The 25,245-nt window shown below is 58.8% G+C and overlaps 3 protein-coding genes across 9 annotated transcripts; 2 read left to right on the plus strand and 1 right to left on the minus strand.

The window, feature by feature from the left end:
- The first annotated feature begins 1,557 nt into the window (after positions 1–1,557).
- On the plus strand, positions 1,558–17,525 carry RHBDF1 (rhomboid 5 homolog 1). Of its 7 annotated transcripts, XM_082643864.1 has the most exons (19): positions 1,558–1,675; positions 10,091–10,231; positions 10,301–10,431; positions 10,698–10,802; positions 11,354–11,567; positions 12,008–12,217; positions 12,291–12,413; positions 12,486–12,643; positions 13,145–13,402; positions 13,503–13,614; positions 13,697–13,771; positions 13,879–14,040; positions 15,125–15,225; positions 15,386–15,449; positions 15,834–15,928; positions 16,147–16,222; positions 16,295–16,395; positions 16,503–16,656; positions 16,860–17,525. In XM_082643864.1, exons 2-19 carry the CDS (start codon positions 10,115–10,117, stop codon positions 17,277–17,279), a joined length of 2,676 nt encoding a protein of 891 aa, XP_082499990.1. In that variant the 5' UTR covers positions 1,558–1,675; positions 10,091–10,114; the 3' UTR covers positions 17,280–17,525. The 7 variants fall into 7 exon arrangements, with proteins under 7 accessions (XP_082499990.1, XP_082499987.1, XP_082499988.1 ...); XM_082643862.1 differs by lacking the exon at positions 10,698–10,802 and having other exon boundaries at positions 1,559–1,675; XM_082643861.1 differs by lacking the exon at positions 10,698–10,802 and having other exon boundaries at positions 10,091–10,431.
- A 615-nt stretch (positions 17,526–18,140) lies between these two features.
- Positions 18,141–20,979, minus strand: SNRNP25 (small nuclear ribonucleoprotein U11/U12 subunit 25). The gene is made up of 5 exons (XM_082600446.1): positions 20,753–20,979; positions 19,876–19,966; positions 19,545–19,650; positions 18,866–18,940; positions 18,141–18,411 (listed from the first exon to the last, which is right to left on the minus strand). The coding sequence occupies exons 1-5, from the start codon at positions 20,792–20,794 to the stop codon at positions 18,354–18,356; spliced, it is 372 nt and encodes a 123-aa protein (XP_082456572.1). The 5' UTR covers positions 20,795–20,979; the 3' UTR covers positions 18,141–18,353.
- Positions 20,980–21,159: 180 nt separating this feature from the next.
- Positions 21,160–24,611, plus strand: POLR3K (RNA polymerase III subunit K). Its single transcript, XM_082600445.1, has 3 exons — positions 21,160–21,328; positions 22,395–22,482; positions 23,881–24,611. Exons 1-3 carry the CDS (start codon positions 21,218–21,220, stop codon positions 24,006–24,008), a joined length of 327 nt encoding a protein of 108 aa, XP_082456571.1. The 5' UTR covers positions 21,160–21,217; the 3' UTR covers positions 24,009–24,611.
- The last annotated feature ends 634 nt before the right edge of the window (positions 24,612–25,245 follow it).

A 25,245-nucleotide genomic window follows, 5' to 3' on the forward strand; every position in this document is an offset into this window, starting at 1 on the left:
AGCCCTGAGCATCGGCACTGGGCAGCCTTCAGCCTTCTTCTTGCCTTGTGTCCCCAAGGCACTTGTAGTCACCACCCCACCCCCCAGTGAAGGAGTCCTCCTGTAGCCCCTCCAAAGCTTCCATTGTCTCCCTCTGCCTAGGAATTGTGTTGATACACCTGAGTTCATAAATGACCCGGAGTGTGCAGGCACCACTCTGTCCTGTGGTATGGATGACGAGACAGTCGGAGGATTCTGTCCCTTTCCCAGGCTCCAGGGCCAAATGTGAGTTGGCTGCCACCTCAATTTGTCTACTTTCTGTGTAGCCAAGGACCAGGGCTTTGTCTGCGGTCATACCCTGGGCATAGCTTGCTGACCTGACCGTGGCAGCACCTCTGTTTAGAGAGGACCACTGCCTCCTGGTCCCAGACCAGCAAAGGGCCTGTGAAGACACACTTGTGGGCCCTCCAAAGCTGGAGGGGCTGGGCCTCATGTGCCTCAGTATTCTGGCTCCCAGCGGAAGGGTCCTTAGGACACCCATGGTCCCAGTTCTGCTCCCTACAGGGGAATTCTGTGCCCCTCCACCACTCACAGCTCCTGGTCAGCCCTGCCCTGCTATTGGCACCCCCTCCCCCATTCCCGGGTCTTTCTCTGGTGATTGTGCCCCACCGACTCCTGCAATGTCAGGAGAGAGGGAGAGGAATGCTGGAAAACTCCCGACAGCAGCCTCAGCCTAGAGCAGATGGGCCATTTTGTGTTCGACTCAGGGAGTGCAGGGATGGGCCCACAGGGCTGGTGGGGGAGCCCTGAAAGAGGAAGGAGCACAGTGGTCGCCGGAAATGGTGCCGCCGTCTCTGCGCCTCTGTTCCGGGGGTTCCAGCCTGGCCTGGGAGTGCCTGTTGGGGGAGCAGGGCTTCAGCGGGTGGGGAGCACAGGGTCCCCGGGAGGAGGTCACTGCTCTGATCCTGCCTTCGGTGCGAGTGCGACTGAGTGTGCATCAGTGGTTGTGTGCACGTGTGTAAATGGGTGAGAGTGAGCATGGAAGTGTTACAGTGTGTATATGCAGAGGTGTGTGTATGTGAGTCTGTGTAAACAGGTGTGGGTAAAGGAACACGTGGGCGAGCATGAGTGTGAGTGGGTACGAGCGTGTGTGTTTAAGTGCATGAACGCAGGGGCATGTGTGTGCGAGTGAGGCTCCCGTGCGGCTTAGGGTGAGAGACTGGGCAGCGCGGCCTTCGGAGGAGGCTGGCGGTTCGGTTTACGGTAGATCCAGGGCCGCCTCCCCCCTCCCCCTCCGCACAGCGCCCCCCGCCCACTTCTCAAGCACAAGTCAAAGCAGAATAAGGTCAGGACTCACTCGGAGTCCGGGAGTGGCTGAGGCTGACCATCAGGTTCGGTCCAGCTGGGCCACCAGGTCCTCCCTCCCCGACCAAGGCGCTTTCGACCCCCAGCCGCAGGTGTCCCCGCCGCCCTCCCGGAGGAGGTGACTCGGGCCGGGCGGGCCGCGCGCATTCCTGAGCCTTGAGTCAGCGCGGCCGCCCCCTCCGGCCGGGCCCGCCCCCGGCGCGCACGCCCCTCGCTCCATGGCATTCCCGGGCGGGCGGGCGGGGACTCGGCGCGGGTGCCCTCGGGCCGGCGGCGGCAGCCCCTCCCCGAAGCCCTCAGGACCCCCGAGGCCCCGGTGCCGGCGGCGGCGGTGAGTGAGCGCGCGGGGCGGGGGGGGGGCGCGGGGCGCGGGGCGCGGGCCGGGTGGGTTCCGGGGCTGCGTCCGCCGCGCGCGGGGCCCGTCCCCACCCCTCCACGGCCGAAGCCGCTCGGAGCGGCCGGAGTCCGGCTGCGTCCCGGCTTCGGGCGACTCTCCGCCCGAGGCGGCCGGACTTTCCTTCCCGGAGTTTCCCGAGCCGTCCGAGGAGGCGGCCCAGCTCCGGATTCCTAACCCGGCGCACCGCAAAAATAGCCCGTGGCCGGATTAGCGCGTCCCGGCGGCCTGACCCGGCCGGACATCTCGGCTCCATCCCTCGCCCGACAGCTGAGGGTCCCGGGAGCGGGAGGGCTCGGAGTCCGGGGGTGTCCCCAGGCGCCTCTGAGCTGTACCCTCCCCCCCCTTACGCTTTCCTTCCAGGCCACCACCAGTGGGTGGTGTCTCCAAGTCGAAACTCCAGCTCAGAGGGTGGGACTTCTCCGGATCATCCCTGTCCCAGCCGTGTTCCCTGGGGATGGGAATAATTTCGGCAATAATAGCAGTAGCTGTGGAGCTGGGGGGGGGAGGCGGTGCGAGGAGGGAGTGACCCCACCTTCCGCTTCACGACCCAATCTTCCCGGCTCTAAACACTGGCAGCTGCTGGGCACTTTCCCTACCCTGTGCTCAGTGGCCAAGAGGAGCAGGCCAGGGCTGAGCCTGTGGCCACTACACGGTGCCTCAAAGCAGGCCTGCTCTTGGCTGGGGAGATTGCTGGACCCCAGGTGCTCAGGGCACTGGGGGAGGGCCTGGCTGTCTGCCCTGCTGGGGGCATGTCTGTGGGGCTGGGTGGGGAATGGGCAGGGGAGCCAGATGGTCCTGAGCAGAGTTCCTTCTTCTGTGTGTGCAGTTTGGGGTGGTGTGTCTGTGTGTCCGTCTGGGTGGGCGAGGTGTGGGTCTGGAGGCCCTAGCCCTGTGCTGGGAAAGGCCCCCCCACCCCCACCTGGGGACTTCCTGGCAGAGAAGATTCAAGGATGAAACTGGCTTTTCAGGTTTGGCCCAGCCAGATGCTGGGTTCTCCCCACCCCTGTGGAGCCAGCCCCAGCCCCCTTAGCCCCCACCCAGAGGTTGGGAGGAAGCTGGGCTACCCAGCAGATGGCAGGGGCCCAAGGGGTCCCTGAGGTTGAGCCCCCTGCAACCAGGGGTTATTCTGGGCAAGCTGGGTCCTTTTCCTTGAGAAAAGCAGGGGCTACTAGCAGGGGCTACTAGTGGGGCATAAGAGTTGAGTGGCCCTGGATGGAATGTGCCAGGCCCCAGGCTGCTTCCCAAACCCTCCAAGCAACCTCCGCCCATTGCACAGCCAGCTGACTGAGAGCCCCAGAGCTGCAGCACTGCAGTGACAGCATCCCTGTCCAGCGTTAGTGGGCGTTAGTGGGCCGGCCGGCAAACCACTGCCCTTGGGAGCTCGAATGCTAGGGGAGCCCTTGGTTCAGAGGGAGTCACCCAGGCCTCGCCTGCCTTCCTGGGCCCACCATCAGGGCCTCTGGACTCAAGCGGCTGCTCAGGGCACCTCCTGCAGCTCCTCTCCCCAGATGTGAGGGGCTCCCCCGCCCCGCACCTTCCCAGCTCCAGTCCCTCCATGTCATCGGTGTCTGTGACAGGATCGACTTTCAGCCCAAGGATCAGATTCCTTAGCTTCTGCCTGTTTTCTGGGTTAGGTGTGTTTGAGGGTGACTCCTTCCTCCCTGAACTGAGATGCTCTGGGTGGAGGTGGGGTGGAGTGGTGGCCCAGAGGGGCCTGTTAGCCCTCCCCAGCCTGAGGAGCCCAGATGGTCTGCCCCTCCCCTGCGGGGCTGTGGCCACCTCCCCAGCTCCTGGGCAGACATGGCCCCAGGCTTTGAACCCCCCTGGAGGCTTGGTGACCACAGGTGGTGACTGGCCTCTCTGAGCCTCAGTTTCCTGAACTGTAAGATGGACACAGAGGACCCCTGCAGGGGTTGTGACAGGTCAGTGGGGCTAGCCAGAGTCAGGTTTGAGGCAGGTGTGCCAGACTTCTGCTGACTGAAGCCATTTCTGCTCCGATAATCGACTTCAGGGGCTTGGTGTCCCCTCCCGCGGCCTTGCACATACTATCCAGCAGCTGATGTGTCCTGAGAAGGGTTGCTAAGGCAGAGGGTATGTGGGCATGTGGGCACTGGGAGCTCGTGTGGGGGTGGGGGGTTGGTCAGGGGCACTTCTGGGGCCTCTAACACCAGTTAGAGGTGTCCAGGCCTGTTGATGGGATGTGGGTCTTTCCACTGTGCAGCTTGAGGCAGGCTTGCACCTAACTCCCGAGGTCCAGCTAGATCCCAGATTGTCCCACCCAGAAGCTGCTATAGCTGAGCCCCTGCCCTACCCCACTGCTGGCTGTGTGGCACGGATGGGTCCTCTGACCTTTCTGAGCCTGGGGCACCCCGACCCCAGGGTGCGTCCACCCTGCCAGACCCAGCCGGGTCATAGGCTTTAATTCTGGTGGCCAGTGACCCTCTGGGTCATAGTCTGCCGAGGCTTTGGGCAGCGCCCAGTCCACAGGGCCAGTGCCCCCTTTCCTGCACCACCCTCCCAGGGCAGTTACCTTCAGGGCCTCCTGTGCAGAGAGCCTCCTGTGGTTCTGTTGTTGGATCCCTGCCTTCCTGTCATCTGGGGTGACAGCTGGTGATGGGCGCCTTGGGGGGCAGGGATCCGATGTGTCCTCCTGGGGACAGCACGGGGCACCCAGCAAGCCATTGGCCAAGTGTCAGGTCTGCCCTGCTCCCTTCTGAACCTCATACCTTCCACAGAAAAGTGGAGGGGTCTCTGGGAGGGGTGAGGGCCTGGCCAGGATCATTCCCGACAAGATGCTGGTTACTGGTGACGAGGTCAAGAGGCACGGAGCAAACAGCTCACTTTCGCTTCGCCACATAGCAGCACGTAGTGGTGGACTGAATTCTAGGCTGCCAGACAGCTGGTGATCCCCCCTCCCAAGGGAGACCTGGGGCTGGGCATCAGACTAGGGGTCAGACAGGACACTGAGGGTCAGAGGTCAGGGCTCACGTGGGGAGGTCAGAGGAGCTGGCGCATCCTGGGACCATGCTCAGGTGAGCTGGGCACACGTCTGGACAGGTGTCCTGGGGGGAGCCCAATTGCTCCAGCTGACATGGGTGGCCGGCGGTCCCCTGGGCAGGGTAGGCCCCAGGCTTGGTGGGTCTGGTCCTGGGGCCGGGCCGCTTGCTTGACCTCCAGCTGCCCCTGGTCCGTGTTGTCCCTCAAGTGTGCGGGGCAGGCCTAAGTGCAGAAATAGAGGGTCCAGCTTAACCCCGGCCACAGCCTGTCCAGGCCTGGGTGGGCCAGAACTTCTCCCCAGTCTCCTCCTGCCTCTTGGCCACACCTTCCCAAACAGGGCCTCCCCAAAGGGTGTTGCTTGGGTCCTCCCACGCCTTGTGCTCTGGTTGAATGCGCGCTCCCGGGCCCTCCTTGGGGAGCTCCCCACAGCCGGCAGGCATCACCAGCCTGCTCGTTTGTTTGTTTGTTTGTTTCTTTTTAGTTGAAGTATAGATGACTTACAATATTATATTCGTTTTAGGTCCAGCCTATTTTTCTTTTGATTCAGCTGTCGCTTCTCGAGCACCTACTATGTGCCCAGCACTGCTGTGGCCCCTGATTTTCAGAGGGGAAAATTCAGGCTCTCTCAGGGTTGCAGGTGGTAGAGGGGAGCTGGGTCAGTGCACAGTGTCTCAGGCCAGGCTCCCCGACACCGGCCTGCCTGCACTGGCTCCTGCTTCTGGACCCCCCTGGACCCCTGCCCAGGGTCCCCCGTCATCCCCAGAGCAGGCATGGCTGCTTCTCAGGGCTGCCCCACAGCCCTCCACCCTGCTGGCTGCAGCGGCTCCCCCTCCCCTCGCTCCCGTTTAAAGCAGCCCTGGTGGTCCCGGTACCCTGCGGGCCCTCCCTCTGCATCCCCTCCAGCCTCACCCCACACTCCTGAGCTGCTCAGAGCTCCGTCCTCACAGCTTTTGCTTCGTCAGCCTCCCCACTGCGCTTCTAGTTGCCTGTTTGGGTGTCTCCTGGTGGGTCTGGGCCCTGGGTGGGCAGCCACGAATGTCACCAGAGTGACTCAGACGGCAGGCAGGCCCTCCCTGGGCTGTGGTCTCTCCCTGCACTGAGGGGCAGCAGAGCAGAGATGCTGTTGGGATTCCCCCTCAGGGACCGTCTAGGAACAAGAGCCCACTGTGCGCCTGGGGGAGACCCAGACACTGAGCCACTGTCTCCTCTGGGCGGGCGCTGTGCCCCTTCCCGGCCCAGACTCTTTGTCCGGTCTGGACCCGACCCTCCCCCACACCCTCAGGGTCCACTGTGGAGCCACCCCCGACCCTGCTTGTGAATCCCACCCACTTGATGCCCAGATTGCCACAGGGACGCTGGGGGATTGGGCACACTAGGGCGGGTCAGGCCGGGAACCCATAGCACTGAGGGCGGGGAGCTGTGTGGGTTATGGGGCACCCTCCAGCCTCTGCCCCGAACACAGGAGCGATCTGGTGGGGTGAGGGCCACCGGGAGGTCTGTGTGTCCAGGCGGGGAGCTGGTGCCTCCCTCGTGAGGTGAGCGGCTCCTGTGTCTGGTGGGCCCAGGCCAGCGGGGGTCGGGGGCGGGGCATCTGGCCCCTGTGTGTGCTCACCACCCCGTTCCTGCCTCCTTGCTTGTGCTGTTTCTGTTCCCACCCGGTCATGTGGTAGCTCCTCCTCCCAGACCCAAGTGAAGGGGCATCTTTGGGAATTTGCCGTCACCCCACTTCATGGGGACTGGCCCCTGCTAGCTCGTGCTCTGAAATGACCAGTGATCATTCAGCAGTGGCTCTGGAGCAGGCCTGTCCTGGGCACTGTGGACCCGGCATGACAGGACCGGACTGCACACACGTGGGTGTGCTCCCGACCGTGCCAGGGGAATCCAGGGCCTGTCAGGGAGGGGCCGCCTGACTGAGGCGGGGGGTCCTTGAACACATGGACAGAATGCGTGTATTGAGAGAGCCAGGTGTGAGGAGAGGCTGTGGGAGCCAGGGAGGGTCGCAGGTGTGTGTGTGGTGCTGAGCCAGTCAGCTGGCAACGGTTCCTGGCACTACTGAGTGGAGAACCAGCTTCTGTCACCTAGAGGTGCTGGGCGTGCGTGGGGAGGCTCCTGTAGGGGCTCGTCCCTGGCACCCAGCCTGCCGGCTACCAGCAGTCATCCCAGGTCCACACTTGGCCTCTCTAGACCTCACAATAGCTTCACCAGGAGCGTATGAAACTGTGAGGCACGGGGTGGTCGGGTGGCAGGGGCAGACTTAAGGTACCATAGCCCCCCCATCTGGAATGCTAAGGGGGTCCCCACCCTGTCTGGCCCCTTCCCGACAAGGCCCCACGGGCACAGCACCATCTGAGGGGTCCGATCGCCCGGATCGCCACCTGGCAGGCCCGGCCCGCCGTGGCTCAGAGGGTGCACCCAGGGTGCTGTCCCAGCCCTGCAGGTTCTGGACGCGCCTCTCAGCACCTTCTGCCTTCTCGAGACGCCTAACACTGTCTGAGGTTCCACCAGTAGTGCTTGAGACCCGGAGCTGTCCTGCCCAGTCATTTCCTTACCAGCAGGGAGAGCTTACAGTCAGTCACCTTGGTCTGTGAAGGGAGGGCTGGCGGATGACAAGGAAGACGCCGCCCTCCCAGGATGCTGACCTGTGGCCTGGTCAGCCACAGCCGTGCAGGGCTGGGCTGGATTGTGGTGCGAGTTGGATGCTGAGTGCTGGTCTCCTGGTTCAGGTCCCAGAGGGACCCAGTTCTCAGTCAGGATGTCCTCATGTCAGACGCTGCCTCCATCCCCTCCAGGGACCCTCCATCTGACCGCTGCTTGTGAGGCTCAGTGTAGGCCGGGCCAGGAAGGGATTCCCAGGAATGTGGGAACAAATGCTGCCCTCAGCCCTTTTCCTGAGACCAGAGCAGGTGAGGGCAGGGGAGAGAGGCCCTGGGAGCTATGTTGATGGAAAGGCTCCTGGGTGCATAGTCAGCTCAGGGAAGAGGCCGGAACGTGAGGGATGGGCCAAGAGTCAGAAGGCATCCCCGAAGGACTGCCTCCTCCCAGGCCTGTTCCTGGTTGGGGTAGGGCCAGTGGGAACCGTGATTAGTGTTCAGGCTCAGCCCCATTTGGTACAGGGCCAGTAGGTGCTGCCAGCTGCATCCTGGCCTGGTCTCCAGTCAATATAGGGCCAGTAGGACCTGTGTGCTGGGTCCCGGGCTGGTCCCTGATTATCATAGGGCCAATAGAAGCTGTGAGTGTTGTCCTAGGCCTATCCCTGGGTGGCAGAGGGCCGCTAGGAGCTGGGAGCAGCATCCTGGGCTCTCCGTGTTTTGTGAGCAGCACAGCAGTGTTCTGCGCCATCCTACGTCTTGTGTCACGGGGCCGGGGGTGGGGGGTGGGGGGATGAGCAACATCCCTGGCTGTTCCCAGGTCCATAGAGAGCTGGGGGGGGGGTGGCTCTGAGCAGGGTTCTGGACCCCTGGACCTTCCCTGATCTGTAAAGGACCAGTAGCAACTATGTCCTTAGTTGTGCTGCCTGAATATGTGGCCTCGGGCAAGACAAGCCTCTCTTTCTTAGGCCTCAGTTGCCCTATTTGTAAAGTATTTTCTCTGTATCTCTCCAGGCAGATGAGAGGGAGGCTCCAAAGTAGAAGCTGTTTCTAGCGACCTCAGTGGATGGGTCACAGACCCCGCAGGTCAGAATCTTCAGGGTCTGAAGCTCTTTGAGAGGCTGAGGAATTTTGGAGTCTCCATCACGCCCCTGCTATCCTTGCCCCCGTTGTGCTAGGAACCCTTCTAGTCTTGGATATCCTGTTTCCAGGCCCTGTGATCCTTCTCTGGGGCCGGGGAAGCAGATACGCCCTGCAACTGCCATTTCGTAAAGGGAGAATTAAGTGCCAAGGAGCCATGCTTATGTGGCCACTGCCTCACGGTCACATGGCCAGGCTGGGGTGGCCCAAATCAAGCCCTGGCCTCTCTGCTCTGGGTCCTGGGCCCTTCCCCTGTGCCCAGGTAATGTGGGACAGGGGTCTCAGATGCTTAAGGTGGCACAGAGCAAGGCGTCTGTGGGGCTTTGCTGCTGTTTCTGGGCCTGTGACGCCCCCTGGTGGTCACAGCGGCCTTTTCACCAGGTGTTTTCCAGGAGGTCCCTTGGCTATAGGAGCCCTTGGCCCCTGGGAAGCCAGGTGGTCCCTCCTCTGAGAGATGGAGGGACCACGCACCCTGTCGTGGGCATAGTGAGCCCTCTGTCTCTGGAGCAGCTGTCATGGTGGTTAAGAAACTGAGGTCTGTGTCCAATAGGCTTGAGATTTGCCCCGTGTACAGACCGGGCCAGCCCCTCAGCTTGCCTCTGCCCTCGTGCTTATTCATACCTCTGCACTGGCCATTCCCTGTGTGGGGAACAGCCTGCCACCTAACCTTGCTCACTAGATCAACTCGAAAGCCTTTGCTCAGACGTCACCGCACAGAGAGGCATCACTCCTCTGACAACTGTAATGCGCTGTTTTTTGCTTTATTTTTTAATTAACTTAAAAAATTTTTATTTACTTTTGGCTGCGTTGGGTCTTCATTGCTGCACGCGGGCTGTCTCTGGTTGCAGCGAGCGGGGGCTACTCTTCGTTGTGCGCGGGCCTCTCATTGCGGTGGCTTCTCTCATTGCGGAGCATGGGCTGTAGGTGTGCGGGCTTCCGTTGTTGTGGCACGCAGGCTCAGTAGTTGTGGCGCACGGGCTTAGTTGCTCCACGGCATGTGGGATCTTCCTGGACCAGGGATCGAACCCATGTCCCCTGCATTGGCAGGCGGATTCTTAACCACTGCGCCACCAGGGAAGTCCTAATGTGCTGTTTTATCCCTGTCACACGTTGTAGCCTTTAGCACAGTGTCTCTACGTGTAAGCTTATTGTTTGTCTGGACTCTAAGCTTGAGGAGTGAAGGGATTTTGTCTTTCGGTTTCCCTGCTTCTCCACCAACATGTCCCAAGCACCTAGGAGTGGCTCATAGTAGCTCCTTAGCTATTCATCACATGAATGCATGTCGTCTGAGGACCTAGTGTGTGCCTAGCCGTGTCTTTCGGGACAACAGAGGCAGGAATCAAATGCGTGGGTGCTGAGCCCGTGCTGGGACTCTGGCAGTGGAGCCGTGCCCACGCCTGTTGGGCTATCACTGCTTCTCCCTCCTCCTGGGTCTGGGCCCCATGAACCCTCAGAGATCTGCCAGTGCTGTTTTTTGGCTGCGCCATGCAGCTTGCAGCATCTTAGTTCCCCGACCAGGGATTGAACCTGAGCCCCCGGCAGTGAAAGTGTGGAGTCCTAACCACTGGGCTGCCAGGGAAGTGCCTGTCAGCGCTGTTATTGAAGAACACACCACGCCCCCTAGGCCCCCCTAGCTCTGCCTGGAACCATGGGTGAGGCCCGTAGGGACAGCACCAGCAGCCTGCAGCGCAAGAAGCCGCCGTGGCTGAAGCTGGATATCCCGGCCATGGTGCCCCCGGCAGCAGAGGAGTCCAGCTTCCTGCAGGTAGGCCCTGGCCAGCGGGGGCTGCAGGTCCAGCCCATCCAGCCGCCTCATTGGGTCCCTGTTGCCCAGCCCCTGAGGCGCCAGGCGTTCCTGCGGAGTGTGAGCATGCCGGCCGAGCCCACCCGCGTCCCCTCACCCCACCAGGAGCCCCGGCGGCCGGGGCTGCAGCGCCAGATGTCCATCACACAGACCATCCGCAGGTACTTCGCTGTCCCGGCTGCTCCGCGGCGGGTTGGGGGCTGGGCCGGTGGGACAGAAGCAGGCATACAGCGTCCCCTTCGGGCACTGGGGCTGGAAGTGGGGCAAGGGCTTTCTTCTCCATCCCGTCCCCTCATCACCCTGTCCTCCTCCTGCTCTGGGGACTGAGTGCTGTCACCTACTGCCTTTCTCTGCTCCCCCCCAGCACTTGCTCTCTCCTCTCTCTCTCCCCACCCCCCCACCCAATGCTCTGGTTCCCCCCGAACAGCCGACAGGTGCGCTTTGGGCGTGTCCACACTCTGCCCCTGTTGGGCGCCCCTGCTGCCCGCAGGGCCCTCACACAGCGCTCGTCTCTCTCTCGGTCCCTGCTCAGGTACCTTGGGCAGGGCATGAGTGTGTTGGCGTCAGCTGGTGTGTGCATGGCTTGTGACCTCTCGGGAGCTGCCAGCGTGGTTGGTGTTCCCCGGGGGCTCCTGACGGCAGGTGCTGGCAGTGTTTTTGCTTGCATGTCCAAGGACTGTGGGCAGCCTGCCTGGGTGTGTGGCGCCCCCTGCCTGACTTCTGTGGTGTCCAAGGTCAAGCTGCTGCCCAGGGCCACGCTTTCTCTGGCTGAGCTAAGGGCTGAACTCTGACCTCTGTCTCCAGATTCAGTGTCTCCCCACAAATGCCCGTCTCAGGGATGGAGTGAGGGCCTGTGTGAAATACTCACCTGTTTCATCAAGGCCTGCCATCTCTGGTGCTGGTGGCAGTTTGGAGCTGGCTAATTGTTTAGAGAGTGGCCAGGGCCGAAACCCACTTATCCTCTTAATCAGACCCAGCCCACCTGGACCCCAGACCCTGGAGTGCCCAGGTGGAGTGCCTCTGAGGCCCCTGCTGGGGAGAGGGGACAGCTGGCCTCCCCTTGCTGAGTCCCTCCCCTGGCAGGGGCACTGCTGACTGGTTTGGAGTGAGCAAGGACAGTGACAGCACCCAGAAGTGGCAGCGCAAGAGCATCCGTCACTGCAGCCAGCGCTACGGGAAGCTGAAGCCCCAGGTCATCCGGGAGCTAGACCTGCCCAGCCAGGACAATGTGTCGCTGACCAGCACTGAGACGCCCCCTCCTCTGTACGTGGGGCCATGCCAGCTGGGCATGCAGAAGGTATGCCCTCCCGCTGCTGCGTCCCACAGTTCCCTCCCTCTGCTGCCCTGAGCAGGGGCTGGGGCCACAGCCAGTCTAAGCACAGAGGTTGCTTGGAGCTCACGGTCTGGGCGGGTGGTTGGATGGTCCCCTAAAGGCACCTAAGATACTCTCTGGGAAGGGGGGCTTGGGGGAGAGGACAGGGTCCTGGGATTGTACCACAGGCCAGCCTCTGGGTGGGAGAGCATCCCAGGATGAACAGCAGCGTAAAGGAAATACAGGCGGAGAACGGGACCCCTCTGGTGCAGTGGGGTGGGGTGGTACCCACTCAGCTGTCCAGGGAGCCTCTGGGGAGTGGGACGAGCAGCAGCTGTGTTCTCCACGGCAGGGTCTGGGGTGGGGAAGGAGCCCCCTTGGCGATGACCCAGCCCCCGACTCCTGCATCTCCTCCCCTCCTCCAGATCATAGACCCCCTGGCCCGGGGCCGGGCCTTCCGCTTGGCGGATGATGCCGCCGACGGCCTGAGTGCCCCGCACACGCCGGTCACGCCGGGTGCCGCCTCCCTCTGCTCCTTCTCCAGCTCCCGTTCGGGTTTCAACCGGCTCCCGCGGCGGCGCAAGCGCGAGTCGGTGGCCAAGATGAGCTTTCGGGCAGCCGCTGCGCTGGTGAAGGTGGGTGCAGGGGCCGGGGTGGGGGCGGGGGCTGAGCCAGTACCACGCTGCGTCCTCACCCCCTCGCTGGCAGGGCCGCTCGGTTAGGGATGGCACACTGCGCCGGGTCCAGCGCCGAAGCTTCACTCCTGCCAGCTTCCTGGAGGAGGACACGGCTGACTTCCCCGACGAGCTGGACACATCCTTCTTTGCCCGGGTAAGAGCCTGGCACCATCACCCATGACCCCTGTGCCTATGCTTCCCACACTGACCATGCGTGTTTGCTCAGGAAGGTGTCCTCCACGAGGAGCTGTCCACATACCCAGATGAGGTGTTCGAGTCCCCATCGGAGGCGGCGCTTAAGGACTGGGAGAGAGCCCCAGAGCAGGCGGACCTCACGGGTGGGGCCCTGGACCGCAGCGAGCTGGAGCGCAGCCACCTGATGTTGTGAGTGCCTCCTGGCGGGCTCCGAGGGGGCCGGGGGGCAGGTCCTGCGGCTCTCAGGAGCAGCTGGCCCCAAAGGCACGACCCTAGAGGGCCCCGGGAGGGGGTCATCTTGTGGACTGGGAGACCAGCTTGGCAACTGTGTTTGGGGGACCCAGGGGTGGGCACCATTCGAGTCTGGGCTGCCCACACCTGGAAGAGGATCTCAGTCCCAGAGCCCACAGGCTGGAGAGAATCTCGGGGGAAGGAGGAGGTGACGTAGTTAACACTCGCAGATTAGCCAGGGACCCTCAGGTAGGTCCGAACCCACCTCCCTGCCATGCCAGGAGCGGCTGGGGATCACGCTTTTACTGGTAAGGTGTGCGCTGACATCAGCCTGTCACACAGTGTCTTCACCGCTAGTTGGGAGCAAGACAGACACGGAGTGTCGCCTGTGTCCCGCCGGGGATGGACTGCGGCAGGTGGGAGGTCTGGGGCTGGGAGTGACGGCACCCCTTCCCCCAGGCCCCTGGAACGTGGCTGGCGCAAGCAGAAGGAGGGCGGTGCAGCGGCCCCGCAGCCCAAGGTGCGGCTGCGGCAGGAGGTGGTGAGCGCCGCGGGTCAGCGGCGGGGCCAGCGCATCGCGATGCCGGTGCGCAAGTTCTTCGCCAGGGAGAAGCGGCCGTATGGGCTGGGCATGGTGGGCCGGCTAACCAACCGCACTTACCGCAAGCGAATCGACAGCTATGTCAAACGCCAGATTGAGGACATGGACGACCACAGGTAGGCGTGGAGGGGATGCGGCTTCGGGAAGGCAAGGCTCCAGGTGGGCGTGGGGGCTCCGGGTTGGGGATGCCGCCTCTGCTGACGCTTTGCCCCGCAGGCCCTTCTTCACCTACTGGCTCACCTTCGTGCACTCGCTCGTCACCATTCTAGCCGTGTGCATCTATGGCGTGGCGCCTGTAGGCTTCTCACAGCACGAGACCGTAGACTCGGTGAGCCTGGGCTCCCTCCCACCCATTCTGGGAGGAGAGGGCTCGGCTGAGCTCCGTCTGATCTTTCTCGCCAACCTCCCAGGTGCTGCGCAACCGAGGGGTCTATGAGAATGTCAAGTACGTTCAGCAGGAGAACTTCTGGATCGGGCCCAGCTCGGTGAGGGCGGGTCCTGGCGGGGGCGGGTCCTGGCGGGGGCGGGGCCCGGGCGGGGCCCCTGGGCTGCCCGAGGGCCCGGCCGCAGCTGCACATCCTCTTCCCCGCAGGAGGCTCTCATTCACCTGGGTGCCAAGTTCTCGCCCTGCATGCGCCAGGATCCGCAGGTGCATAGTTTCATCCACGCTGCGCGCGAGCGTGAGAAGCACTCGGCCTGCTGTGTGCGCAACGACCAGTCTGGCTGTGTGCAGACCTCGGAAGAGGAGTGCTCGGTGAGTGCCCGCCCACACCTCAGCTCGCACCCTTGTCTGCACCTTGTGTTTGGGGTTATCTTGGGACTTCAGATAGAGCCAGTTGGTAATCCTAAACCCCTAGTTCTCAGCACATTATGCCGCCCGTCTGTGCCAGGCCCCTTGCATCACATTCTTTCCTTTTTATCCCACACCTCCTCCATCTCATGCTGCTCATCCTGTAGACCCTGTGTCCTTAATTTTTTTTTTTTTTTTTTTTTTTTTTTTTTTTGTATGACCGCGCTGCAAGGCTTGCGGGATCCTAGTTCCCCGACCAGGGATCGAACCCAGGCCCGGCATTGAAAGCGCCAAGTCCTAACCACTGGACCGCCAGGGAATTATGCATGTGTCCTTAATTTGGGTGTGCTCTTCCCACACGGGTCCATCTTGTTTTTATGCACCTGTCTTAAGTTTCTATAAATGGTATTGCCTTTTCCCACTAAATTAAAAAAATATTTTTTTTGAATACTTATTTATTTGGCTGCATCGGGTCTTATTTGCGGCAGGCGGGATCTTTGTTGCGGCGAGTGGGCTTCTCTCTAGTTGTGGCATGTGGATTTTTTCTTTTCTCCAGCTGTGGTGCGCGGTCTCCAGAGTGCATGGGCTCTGTAGTTTGTGGCACGCGGGCTCTCTCATTGAGGAGCACGAGCTCAGTAGTTGTGGCGCGAGGGCTCAGTTGCCCTGCGGCATGTGGGATCCCAGTTCCCCGACCAGGGATCGAACCCGTATCCCCTGCAGATTCATTACCACTGGACCACCAGGGAAGTCCCTGAATTTTAAAAACTTTATCCACGTTTTTATCATCTTATTTGGAGGTGCCGTAGTTTATACCAGTTCTCTGATTTTGGACACTGGTGGTTTCTATTTTTAAGCTAATAGGAACTATGCTGTTGAATTCCTTATAACCATCTCCCAACATGCGAGCAATTTCCAGAGTGTAAGTTCAGAGCGGTGGGGGCATAGAGCCAGAGGGAGGAGCTCAGAATCAGTGCTTCTGATTCCTGCCATCTGGGAACTGTACCGGGATGTGGGCTCTGACCAGGGCTGAGCCCGTGTCCTCCCACAGTCCACGCTGGCAGTGTGGGTGAAGTGGCCCTTCCATCCCAGCGCCCCAGACCTTGCTGGCCACAAGAGGCAGTTTGGCTCTGTCTGCCACCAGGACCCCAGGTCAGTCCTGCTGGCCCCTCCCTTACCTTCCTTTGTCCATGTCTCCCTTGGGCGTGCGGGTGGAGAGAGGTATAATAGCTCTCCTTGTTGTCCAGTCGGGCAGGAGGGGGCTAAGCCAAGGGCACAAAGCAAGGACTGACCACATCCTGGGCTCGTGCAGGGTGTGTGATGAGCCTTCCTCCGAGGACCCCCATGAGTGGCCAGATGACATCACCAAGTGGCCGGTGAGCCGGGGTGGAGGGGTTGTTTGGGAGTCACCCTTATCGTGTAGGGGAGGAATCCACACCTCATCCATCAGTGATGCCACAGAGGTCCCCATTGGGGGACCACCCTGTGCTTCCAGATGCTTTGCCATGGCCGTTAGCCAGCCTGTCCATCCACCACAGCCTACCTCTCTGAGCAGAACCACGTGGAGCCTTGGGAGGTCAAATGACATACTCCAATTTGACAGATGGTCAAACTGAGGCTTAGGGTGTAGTACCTGCTTGAAGTCAAGGGAAGCCTATTTCCCACCCTAGGAGCCTGTCCATCTTTGCCCCAAGCAAGCATAGCGTGGGGCCCAAGGTTAGGGGAGACCCTGACCCAACTCACCCCCGTTTGTGACACAGATCTGCACCAAAAACAGCGCTGGGAACCACACCAACCACCCGCACATGGACTGTGTCATCACGGGCCGGCCCTGCTGCATTGGCACCAAGGGCAGGTAGGGCTGCTGCCTGTGTGGGCATGTGCGGCTGGTCCTGGGCACAGAGTGTTGCCCTGGTGCTGTGCCCTCCTCCCCTCCCCAGTCCCAAAATAACTCAAGATACTAAGGGGCGTGGGGTGAGGAAGGGGCTGGACCTATCCAGGGCCAACAAAGGTGGGCAAGTGGGGCCGAAACCTGGGCCTGGAAGGCTTCCCAACCCTGGCCTGACCTTCCAGGTGTGAGATCACCTCCCGGGAGTACTGTGACTTCATGAGGGGCTACTTCCATGAGGAGGCCACACTCTGCTCTCAGGTAGGCCTCCGGGGTGAGGGTCCCTCCCCGTCCCCGCAGCCACGGCGGGTGCTGACAGGCCTCCCTGCACAGGTGCACTGCATGGACGACGTGTGTGGGCTCTTGCCCTTCCTCAACCCCGAGGTGCCCGACCAGTTCTACCGCCTGTGGCTGTCCCTGTTCTTGCACGCTGGGCAAGTGACACCATGTGGGCTGAGCCGGGTTGGGTGGAGTGGGTGGTCCCAGGGACCCCAGGAGTAGCTGGTGAGCCTTCCCCGCTGAATGCCCCCCTTCCCCACAGGATCCTGCACTGCCTGGTGTCTGTCTGCTTCCAGATGACTGTCCTGCGGGACCTGGAAAAGCTGGCAGGCTGGCACCGCATAGCCATCATCTACCTGCTGAGTGGCGTCACTGGAAACCTGGCCAGTGCCATTTTCCTGCCATACCGGGCAGAGGTAAGGCTGCCCCCAGGGTGGGGCCCTCCTCCGTGCACCTGCTGCCCAGCAGGAACTGGTTCCACCACAGAGTCGGGTTCCTACAGTGCCCCGCCTGGGAGCAGCTCCACTTGGCTCCTGTCCCGATACACTCTGGGCGGAGGGAGGTGGGATGGGGCGACCTGCTCAGGCCCACCAGCTCACAGGCACCCGCACGCCCCCAGGTGGGCCCCGCCGGCTCGCAGTTCGGCATCCTGGCCTGCCTCTTCGTGGAGCTCTTCCAGAGCTGGCAGGTCCTGGCGCGGCCCTGGCGCGCCTTCTTCAAGCTGCTGGCCGTGGTGCTCTTCCTGTTCACCTTCGGGCTGCTGCCCTGGATCGACAACTTCGCCCACATCTCGGGCTTCGTCAGCGGCCTCTTCCTCTCCTTTGCCTTCTTGCCCTACATCAGCTTTGGCAAGTTTGACCTGTACCGCAAGCGCTGCCAGATCATCATCTTCCAGGTGGTCTTCCTGGGCCTCCTGGCCGGCCTGGTGGTCCTCTTCTACTTCTACCCCGTGCGCTGTGAGTGGTGTGAGTTCCTCACCTGCATCCCCTTCACTGACAAGTTCTGTGAGAAGTACGAGCTGGACGCTCAGCTCCACTGAGCTGCTGGGGTGCTGGGGCCGCGTGCCCTGTGCGCCGGGGCCAGGCCTGAGGCTCGGGACTCCGCCTGCGAGCCCTGCTCCCCTTGCACAGACCCCTTGTGCCGTGTTCACTGCTGTTGAACCCCTCGTACTTCCGGGCATTTATCACAGTAGTTCCCGAGATTACCTTCTAACTAGCCTCTCGACGACCACCTCACGTGGCCAATAAATGGACCGGGAGCGTTTTAGCTGCCACTAACTTGACCAGAGCTGCCTCCTCCTTTCTGGGTTCTGGCTGGGGCTGTGGAGGGAGGTCCTTCAGTGCCCAGGCCTCCCACTCACAAGTCCCCAGAACAGGGTACTCAAGTGTCACATACACCTCCCAGGGAAGTCCTCAGCCAAGTGCACACACCCTGTCCCCGTTCTATAGAAGGACTGGTAGGCGACAAAGGGACAAGGACCTATGAATGCACAGTCACACTTCCCTACCCACACTGAGAGGCACCCCACCCCAGCCCTCCCTGCCCAGCTGGCAGCTCCAATTCCAGCCCCGGGCCACCACCCTTTCCAGGAGCTGGTGAAGGCACTGCTGTAGGTGAGCCCTTAGGCTGAAGCTGGAGGCCCTGTCCATGGCTGGGCTCAGACACAGGCCTTTGTTTCCCCACAAGCAGAAACAGAGAGCCAGCCGCTCAGCTTTCACCTCCTCCTCGCTGCAGAGATTACAGGGACAGGTGTGTATGGCTTGGGGAATGGGGTGGCCAAGGGCTCAGGTGCAGCATTCAGACCATGTGATGTGCCTGCACGTTCTCTGCCCTCACCGCCTCACTGTGAGGGGCAGTGCCAGTCCCGCCTGCCCCCGTACAGTGGCTTGACTTTCCAAACTCAGAAACAAATAGGTTTATTCTGTATACAGGGCCAGGCCCACAGCCTGTGGGATCCGCCATGGGATCGGGGTTCACGTTGAGAGTCCAGGTGGGTCCAGCTGGGGTGAGGCTATCTCAGCACTCTTCTGGGAAAAGGGCACAGTGGCCAAGGCTTCCTCCTCCCGGGGAAGAGCTCGGCCACCAGCACAGAGGGTTTTCCATGTCTGGAGATTCACTTTTGTCTCAGCTTTTTGATGAAGGACACCTCATCCCGATTCCGGATACCATAACTGAAAGAGAAGGAAAGGCACAGAGTGTCCGCTCTACAGAAGGGCACAGTTGTGACTCCTCACCTGAGGCTTGTGAGGGATAACAGAGACCAGGTGGGAAGAGCATGGTGTCCGGGAAGGTGGGGAGGTGGCAAGGGCCATGCACACTCTTAATTCTCTCCTCCTGGCTCTGTGCAGCCCTGAACTGCTGCTGGTGAGAAGCCGCAGGGCCCCTTCCACTGCTCCTCTGTCTCCCGTCCTCCTGGCAGGGAGGCCTCCAGGGAGCTCCTTGCAGGAGGGCCTCAGTCCGAACAGGGACTCCCCTGGTCTCACACATTCCCCAGGAACCGATTTTAAGATCCCTCCTTCCCTTACAAGCCTCTGGAGAGGACCTCAGCCCTATGGCAGGGCATGGGGAATCAGAGGGCCACAGACCAGATACTTCCCTGCAGCTCAAGGCGTAGCCTGAACTTACTCTCGGAGCTTCCTCTGGTCCTCTGCGAGCTTCTCTCCTGCAGAGGTCAGGTGGTACGTCCTCCACACATAGGACCTGCAAGATGGGAATTCAGTCAACCACGAGCAGGGTGAGCAGGGCAGCTGGGATGCAGCTGTGCATAAGGAGGGCTCAAGGCGCTCAGCTCTGCGGGGCCTGAGACCGCCAGCCTCCTCCTTGGGCTCTTTCCCTGTACCTTGTGTGTACCAGGCCTGAGGCAGGTTCAAGGACGCACTGCTCTCAAAGGGATCCATGGGGTGGCTGGGGGCCAAACCCACGTTGCTAATGAAACGGGTGGCTGTACCAAGACACAGTTAACGGGACACTTGATCCAGAAGGAGACTGAGAGCTGAGAGCACCCAGGCGAGGAGCTGGCAGCTGCACCATCTGTAACCAGGGAAACCACCTCTGGGCACACCGCAAGTGCCCTAAGGTGTCCTCACGTGAAGATACCCAGCTGCCTGGGTGGGGTGATGTCAGTGAAGAGCAGCTGAGGCAGGGCTTGTGGCACAGAAGCACCTGCCCTGGCCGAGGCTCGGGACAGGGAGCTCGTTGCTCCAGGCCGCACTCTGGGGCAGAGCCCAGGTGATGAAAAGGCAAGTGTTCCTGTGAAGTCCAGCTCCTAGGAAGGGCTGCAAGGAGGAGCTGTGGCTGCACTCACCAGCTGATGTGCTGAATGCCCCCTTCGCGCTCCTGCCTGAGCTGCACGTATCTCTGGATGGCCTTCTTCAGGTCCAGGACTGTGGCATTCTGGACTACAACCACAGCTGCACAAATGGGAGAAGATCCGTGGTGGGAATCCACAGCCACAGCCTCAGATGGCAGGAGAGGAACCCAGAAGCTTCTTCCTGAGGCTCAAGGCAGGGCAGGGGGAGCTTGTGGCTGCCCCAACACCCCTGGGCACGGCCCTGAGTTTCCACTCACCAGCCCTGCTAACATCTTCTCCCGTGAAGGTTCAGACTGCACGGCCTGAGGGGGAGGGCAGCACTTACGCATAACTTCTCCATCCATCTTGCACACTCGGACTGTCATTGCTTGGCCGTATTCTAGTGCTATTTGGGAATTGACCTCTTCCAAAGTAACCTGGAAAAGACCAAGGCTGGAGGTGGGAGCTCTCTTCACCACCTCAAACAACAAACAAAAACAGCTGATAGTCTTCAAAAAGTGGTGCCACATTTTTGGGAGGTTCTTGCATATATGTTAGGATTTCCCGGTTTTTCAGCACTTTAATCTCATGTCTTATCCACGTTTTCTATGAAGTGGATAGACGCTCGGGAGAAACGGGCAAGGAGAATGAATCGCCTTGAGGAACAGCCCCTGGCTCCTCCAGGCCAGGTGCTGGGTGGGAGGAGGAACACTGGACTGGGCCCCACCGTCCGGCCTCAGAGCCCCTGACCATCAGGATCCAGGGCCTCAGGCAAGGCTGGGGCACCAAAAAACGGTAAAAGATAAACATGTCAATACAACCGTTAACACAACAGAAGTTAATTTAAAAATTCCACAATGGGCAAAATAACAAGGATTTTAAAACAGGACAGTGCCAAAACTCACTGAAGATTGAGGAGAAAGGAAAAACTGGCAACAGTGATCTTTTATTTGAAAATGATGTTATTTTGTTTGCCGTAAGCTTTTGTAAACCAACTTCGAGTTTTAAAAACACTGCTGAAAAGTTATGTGTGTTAACTAGTGGGGGGTTTTGGCGCCCCTTTAAATTCCGCGCCAGAGGCCAGAGCCCCACTCGCCCCCAGGCCGGGCCGGAGCCTAGACCCTCGTTTACGCCCGGAGACGCCTTCCCAAGGCCTCTGGCCGCAGCCCCCATCGACACTCCGGGGTCCGTCCGCGCCCCGACCGCCCCCGGCCCGCGCGCACCTGGATCGGAAGGTCGCAGAGCAGCGGGTCCTGTACCACCATGGCCAGACCCTCCTGGAACACGTCCACCGCCTCGGAGTGCGGCAGCGCCTCCTCCTCGTCCTCCTCGTCCTCCTGCGGCTCCCGCCGCGCCGCGGCGCCCGCCTCCTCCAGGCTGCCTAGCCTCCCGCGGGCTCCGCCCGCACGGCCGCTCCGCGCGACCGTGGTGCGGTGCGCATGCGCGGGGACCGCTACCGCAGCCTCTCCTTCGGGGCGTTGAGGGGCGGGGCTACCTTGAGGACCAATGAGAAGTGAGTTACTGGGAGCCGGCCAGCCGCAGTGCTCCCTGGGAGCGCGAAGTCGGCGTGACTATTGGTGGGCTGGTTGGGGCGGGGAGGCTACCGGGACCAATGGGAGTTCGGAGCGTCGGAGCGCCGGCGCCGGACGGCCGCGAGAGCTGCCGGGAGACCCGGGGTAGTCGCCGCGATGCTGCTTTTCTGCCCGGGCTGCGGGAACGGGCTGATTGTGGAGGAGGGGCAGCGCTGCCACCGCTTCGCCTGCAACACCTGCCCCTACGTGCACAACGTCACCCGCAAGGTGGGCCCCGGCCGGCCGCGCGGCGCGCACAGCGCGGAGGCCGACCCTAACCTTCCCCTCCCATCCTCTGCTCGGATTTCGCGTCCAGCGGGCCCTCTGCCCGCAACGCCAGCCTCTCCGAGGCGCTCCCGCCCGGCACGGGCACTACTCCCGTAGCCTGTGCACGACTTATCCGCCCGGGTCCCTCTTCTCCCTAGGTACCCATGTCAGTCGTTGCTCGTGTCTTCGCTTAAAGGATTATTTAAAATTGCAGCCTCTTTCTAAATTTTATGCTCCTTCCTCTAATTTTATTTTTTCCGTAAGACTCATTTGCCTTCCAATACGCCTTGCAATTTACTTATGCGCTTTGTTTATTAATACTAGGGCATAAGCTGTAGGAGGGCAGGGATTTTTCAGTTTTGTTCCCTCTTATGTTCTAGTCTGAACAACTGGAATGTTTTGGATGTTCATTACGTGAGTGATGCACACTTTATTATAACTTGTTACTCTCCCTCGGTAATGCATCTTTCCATTTTAGAACACCTTTAATTTTTAGAAGTAGAGCACGTTGGTACTACCTCATTCTTAATGTTTGTATACTATTCCACCGTGTAGCTGTGTTGTGGGAGTTTAGAGTCTGAAACTATGCAAAGGGTGACATTTCAAGGACGTCTGGTAAAACTTGGAAAACAGCAAACTCTCTGCCTAGGGAGAGTGACTGGACTCCTTTTTGGCTTCACTTGTATTTGGTTCTCTTATCTTGGATTACCAAGTATCTTAGAGGTGTGGGAAAAGAAGAAGGTCACACCTAAGCCATTTTTTTCCTCCTGCTCTGCTGCTTCATCCAATCCTTGCAGAGATCTTCTCACTTCTTTTGGGGACATCCCAATCGCGGATCCTCTAAATTCTGACGGAGAATCCTGCTCTGTGACAGCAGGAACTCTGCTTTCATTTAGTATTCCTCCAGTCTGTGTTGAAGAAAGGAAGCGAAGGCTGGGGAGACACTTGAGGGCGGGTATGGTTTGGTGACCCAGGTTTGTACCGTTCACTTACTTGTAGAGTCTGAAGACCTGCTGTTGTTTATTAGGTAACAAATCGGAAGTATCCAAAGCTGAAAGAAGTGGATGATGTGCTCGGTGGAGCAGCTGCCTGGGAGAATGTTGACTCTACTGCAGGTGAGAGGGAAAACCTTTTCTGTTCCAGAGCTGTGGGTAAGGATGAGGCTGCTGGCTGTGCCACTCTGCGGCAGAGTCTGTGATGTACTTGTGTGAAGTGGGCTTCTAAAACTAGAAAGTATTTTCTTCTCTTATAATGTATTTGTTACGCAAACAATATCGGCACAGGCTTTGGAGTCCTTCAGACCTGAGTTAGAGTCTCAGGGTGTCCTTGATTTGTCTGGGCTAATCCATAGTCATAGATTGTGAGAGCACAAATGAGCGTTTGGCATATAGCAGGCACTTAGCAGGTGTGATTGGAGTAATAAAAAAACAGTTTAAGGATTTTGTTCTAATACAGATTTCTAAAAGTTAATGAGGGCTTCTCTGGTGGCACAGTGGTTGAGAGTCCACCTGCCGATGCAGGGGACACGGGTTCGTGCCCCGGTCCGGGAAGATCCCACATGCCGTGGAGCGGCTGGGCCCGCGTGTCCAGAGCCTGTGCTCCGCAACGGGAGAGGCCACAAGAGTGAGAGGCCCGTGTACCGCAAAAAAAAAAAAAAAAAAAAAAGTTAATAATACAGAGTATTAAACTGCACTAAACATTCAGTAAAATAAATATTTATTCCAAGTTTTAATTCATTTCTGGTAGAGATTAGATGTGACCAAAGAAGGAAGGAGAGCCCTAGACATTACCTGTATTGAGAGGAGGAAGAGCTAGCGCATGATCACCGCTGTCTTTTTCCCCCAGGGAACATCTAGATCTGCTATGTTAAAGATCCAGCACTGGCAGAATTTGTCATTAGGAGATGAATTACTTACCAAAATGGGGTTTGAGAGTGTTTGAAGGCATTTCCCTCAAAAGCCAGGTTCTCAAATTGAAATCTCAGTGAAAGTAAATACGTGCCTTGGGACACTTTGAAAAGGCGTGGGATGTATGTTGAGATCTTGATAAGAACAGCCTGGACAACTTCTGCCGAGATGGATCCCTAAATTCAAGGGGAAGTGGATTGGTTGTGCGTTGGGATTTCCTCTGGGAGGATGAGAGGGCCTGTCCATTACCAGGTGGTAGAGACGCACTTTCTGGGGGAATCTGCAGGGCATGGACCCTGTAATGCACACGGCAGCCGTGTCACCTTTCACATGGTGTTTCTAGCCAGTCTTCAGCCAGAGTTGAAGAAAAGGGACCCAGGGAGAGGAGGACTGTTTCCAAGATCACAGGTCTCATTCCCTCAGTGTGAGAGCGCAGTGGGAATGATAACGCTCTTGGTAACCTTAAATCGTGGTGCAGGGCACCCTGGGCAAGGGATTCCAGATGAGCTGTCTTTCACGTAACACCTACTTCTAACACGTGTGTCGGTCACAAGCATCATTTTTTTCAGTAAACGTGGGTCACTTGTTTGTTTTTCTCATTGCCAGAGCCGTGTCCCAAATGTGAACACCCTCGTGCCTATTTCATGCAGCTTCAGACCCGCTCTGCAGACGAGCCCATGACCACCTTCTACAAGTGCTGCAGTGCTCAGTGTGGACATCGCTGGCGGGACTAGGGCCAGGCTGGCCCAGCTGTGTCAGCTCCTGCTTACCGTATTCCCCAGGGTGGATTCCCAGCTGCGAGTGTGGTGGAAAGCTAACCCTTTTAGGGTGGCTGGCCAGGGGCTGAGGAAATGTAGCCCATCTCCCAGTCAGTGGATTAACTCATAATGTCCAGGAGACTGTGTGTGTGGAGAGGAGTGTCCATAACTAAGTGCATCCTGTTTAAGGTCCTGTTCTGCATCTTTTACATGTATTGGGCAGTTGACATTCTCTCACCATCAGCCGACACTCTTAAACATTTACATTGTTTGCACAACTAATAAAGTAAAACTTAGTAGTGTGTTACACTAGATGTCCCTCAGTATTCAACTGTTAATTGCAAAATTATTTAATCAAAATTTATTCTGAAAATTTAATTAAAGTTAAAAGTCTAATATCACCTTCTCAGTGTTTTAAATGCCTGAAGAAGTAGACATCAAACCCCAAAACAGGATTCCAAAACTGACTGCTATACTTAGGGCCAAACTAGTTACAAAATTGTGAATAACATGGATTTCTGTTTCTTTATGATTTATATTCTTTTTTCCTAGGATTGCAATAAACTTTAATAGGTAGTATGTTTTTTTTACACTTTATACTTTCTGTGTCTATCTTTCTACTCTAAAGAGAAAAAGGACACCCTGGGCTAGCAGGGGACAGGATCTTGGTTATTGATGGATTGGTTTCTTGCTCAGACTTAATCGCTTTTTCAAATCTCTCTTTTTTTAGTTTATTGAAGTATAGTTGACTTACAACGCTGTGTTAATTCCTGGTGTACAGCAAAGTGATTCAGTTATATGTACATGTATTTTTTTCACATTATTTTCCATTATGGTTTATTACAGGATATTGAATGTAGTTCCCTGTATCTATTCTCTTCATAATGAAGTCTCACTTATGAAATAGTGGGACTTACATTTATGCCTCTGATACAGATTTTTACTTTTTTGAAACTTGTTCTCATTCCAAGACGCTATTAACCTGTATCGGTCACGTGACGGTTGACCAGGTCCTGGGCTCACTGTGTCCAGTTTTTTCTGTTTCAGAGCAGTTTGTGCTCGCTTTGCACATGTGGTTTTATCCTGTGGCTCTTATCTTCAGTGTCTTCTTTCTGTGCTGTTAGTTAGTTACGTTTCCTCAGATGCCTGTTCTCGTTTTTGTTGTTGGAGGCAGCGTGGATCAGTGGCGAAGGTCGCGCCCTCTGAAGTCAGC

This window comes from Mesoplodon mirus, assembly GCF_964341445.2.
Source record: "Mesoplodon mirus genome assembly, chromosome: 15".
NCBI classification, from domain to species: domain Eukaryota; kingdom Metazoa; phylum Chordata; class Mammalia; order Artiodactyla; family Ziphiidae; genus Mesoplodon; species Mesoplodon mirus.

Bases quoted from the DNA above. Each gene is read 5' to 3' on its own strand.
- RHBDF1 (XM_082643864.1), top strand. From the start codon at position 10,115: ATGGGTGAGGCCCGTAGGGACAGCACCAGCAGCCTGCAGCGCAAGAAG. The intron at 10,232-10,300 runs GTAGGCCCTGGC...CCTGTTGCCCAG, and splicing joins AGGAGTCCAGCTTCCTGCAG to CCCCTGAGGCGCCAGGCGTT. The intron at 15,929-16,146 runs GTAGGGCTGCTG...CTGACCTTCCAG, and splicing joins TGCATTGGCACCAAGGGCAG to GTGTGAGATCACCTCCCGGG.
- SNRNP25 (XM_082600446.1), bottom strand. From the start codon at position 20,794: ATGGTGGTACAGGACCCGCTGCTCTGCGACCTTCCGATCCAG. The intron at 19,967-20,752 runs GTGCGCGCGGGC...GGTCTTTTCCAG, and splicing joins TCTGCGACCTTCCGATCCAG to GTTACTTTGGAAGAGGTCAA. The intron at 19,651-19,875 runs GTAAGTGCTGCC...CCATTTGTGCAG, and splicing joins GATGGATGGAGAAGTTATGC to CTGTGGTTGTAGTCCAGAAT.
- POLR3K (XM_082600445.1), top strand. From the start codon at position 21,218: ATGCTGCTTTTCTGCCCGGGCTGCGGGAACGGGCTGATTGTGGAGGAG. The intron at 21,329-22,394 runs GTGGGCCCCGGC...GTTGTTTATTAG, and splicing joins TGCACAACGTCACCCGCAAG to GTAACAAATCGGAAGTATCC. The intron at 22,483-23,880 runs GTGAGAGGGAAA...TCTCATTGCCAG, and splicing joins GAATGTTGACTCTACTGCAG to AGCCGTGTCCCAAATGTGAA.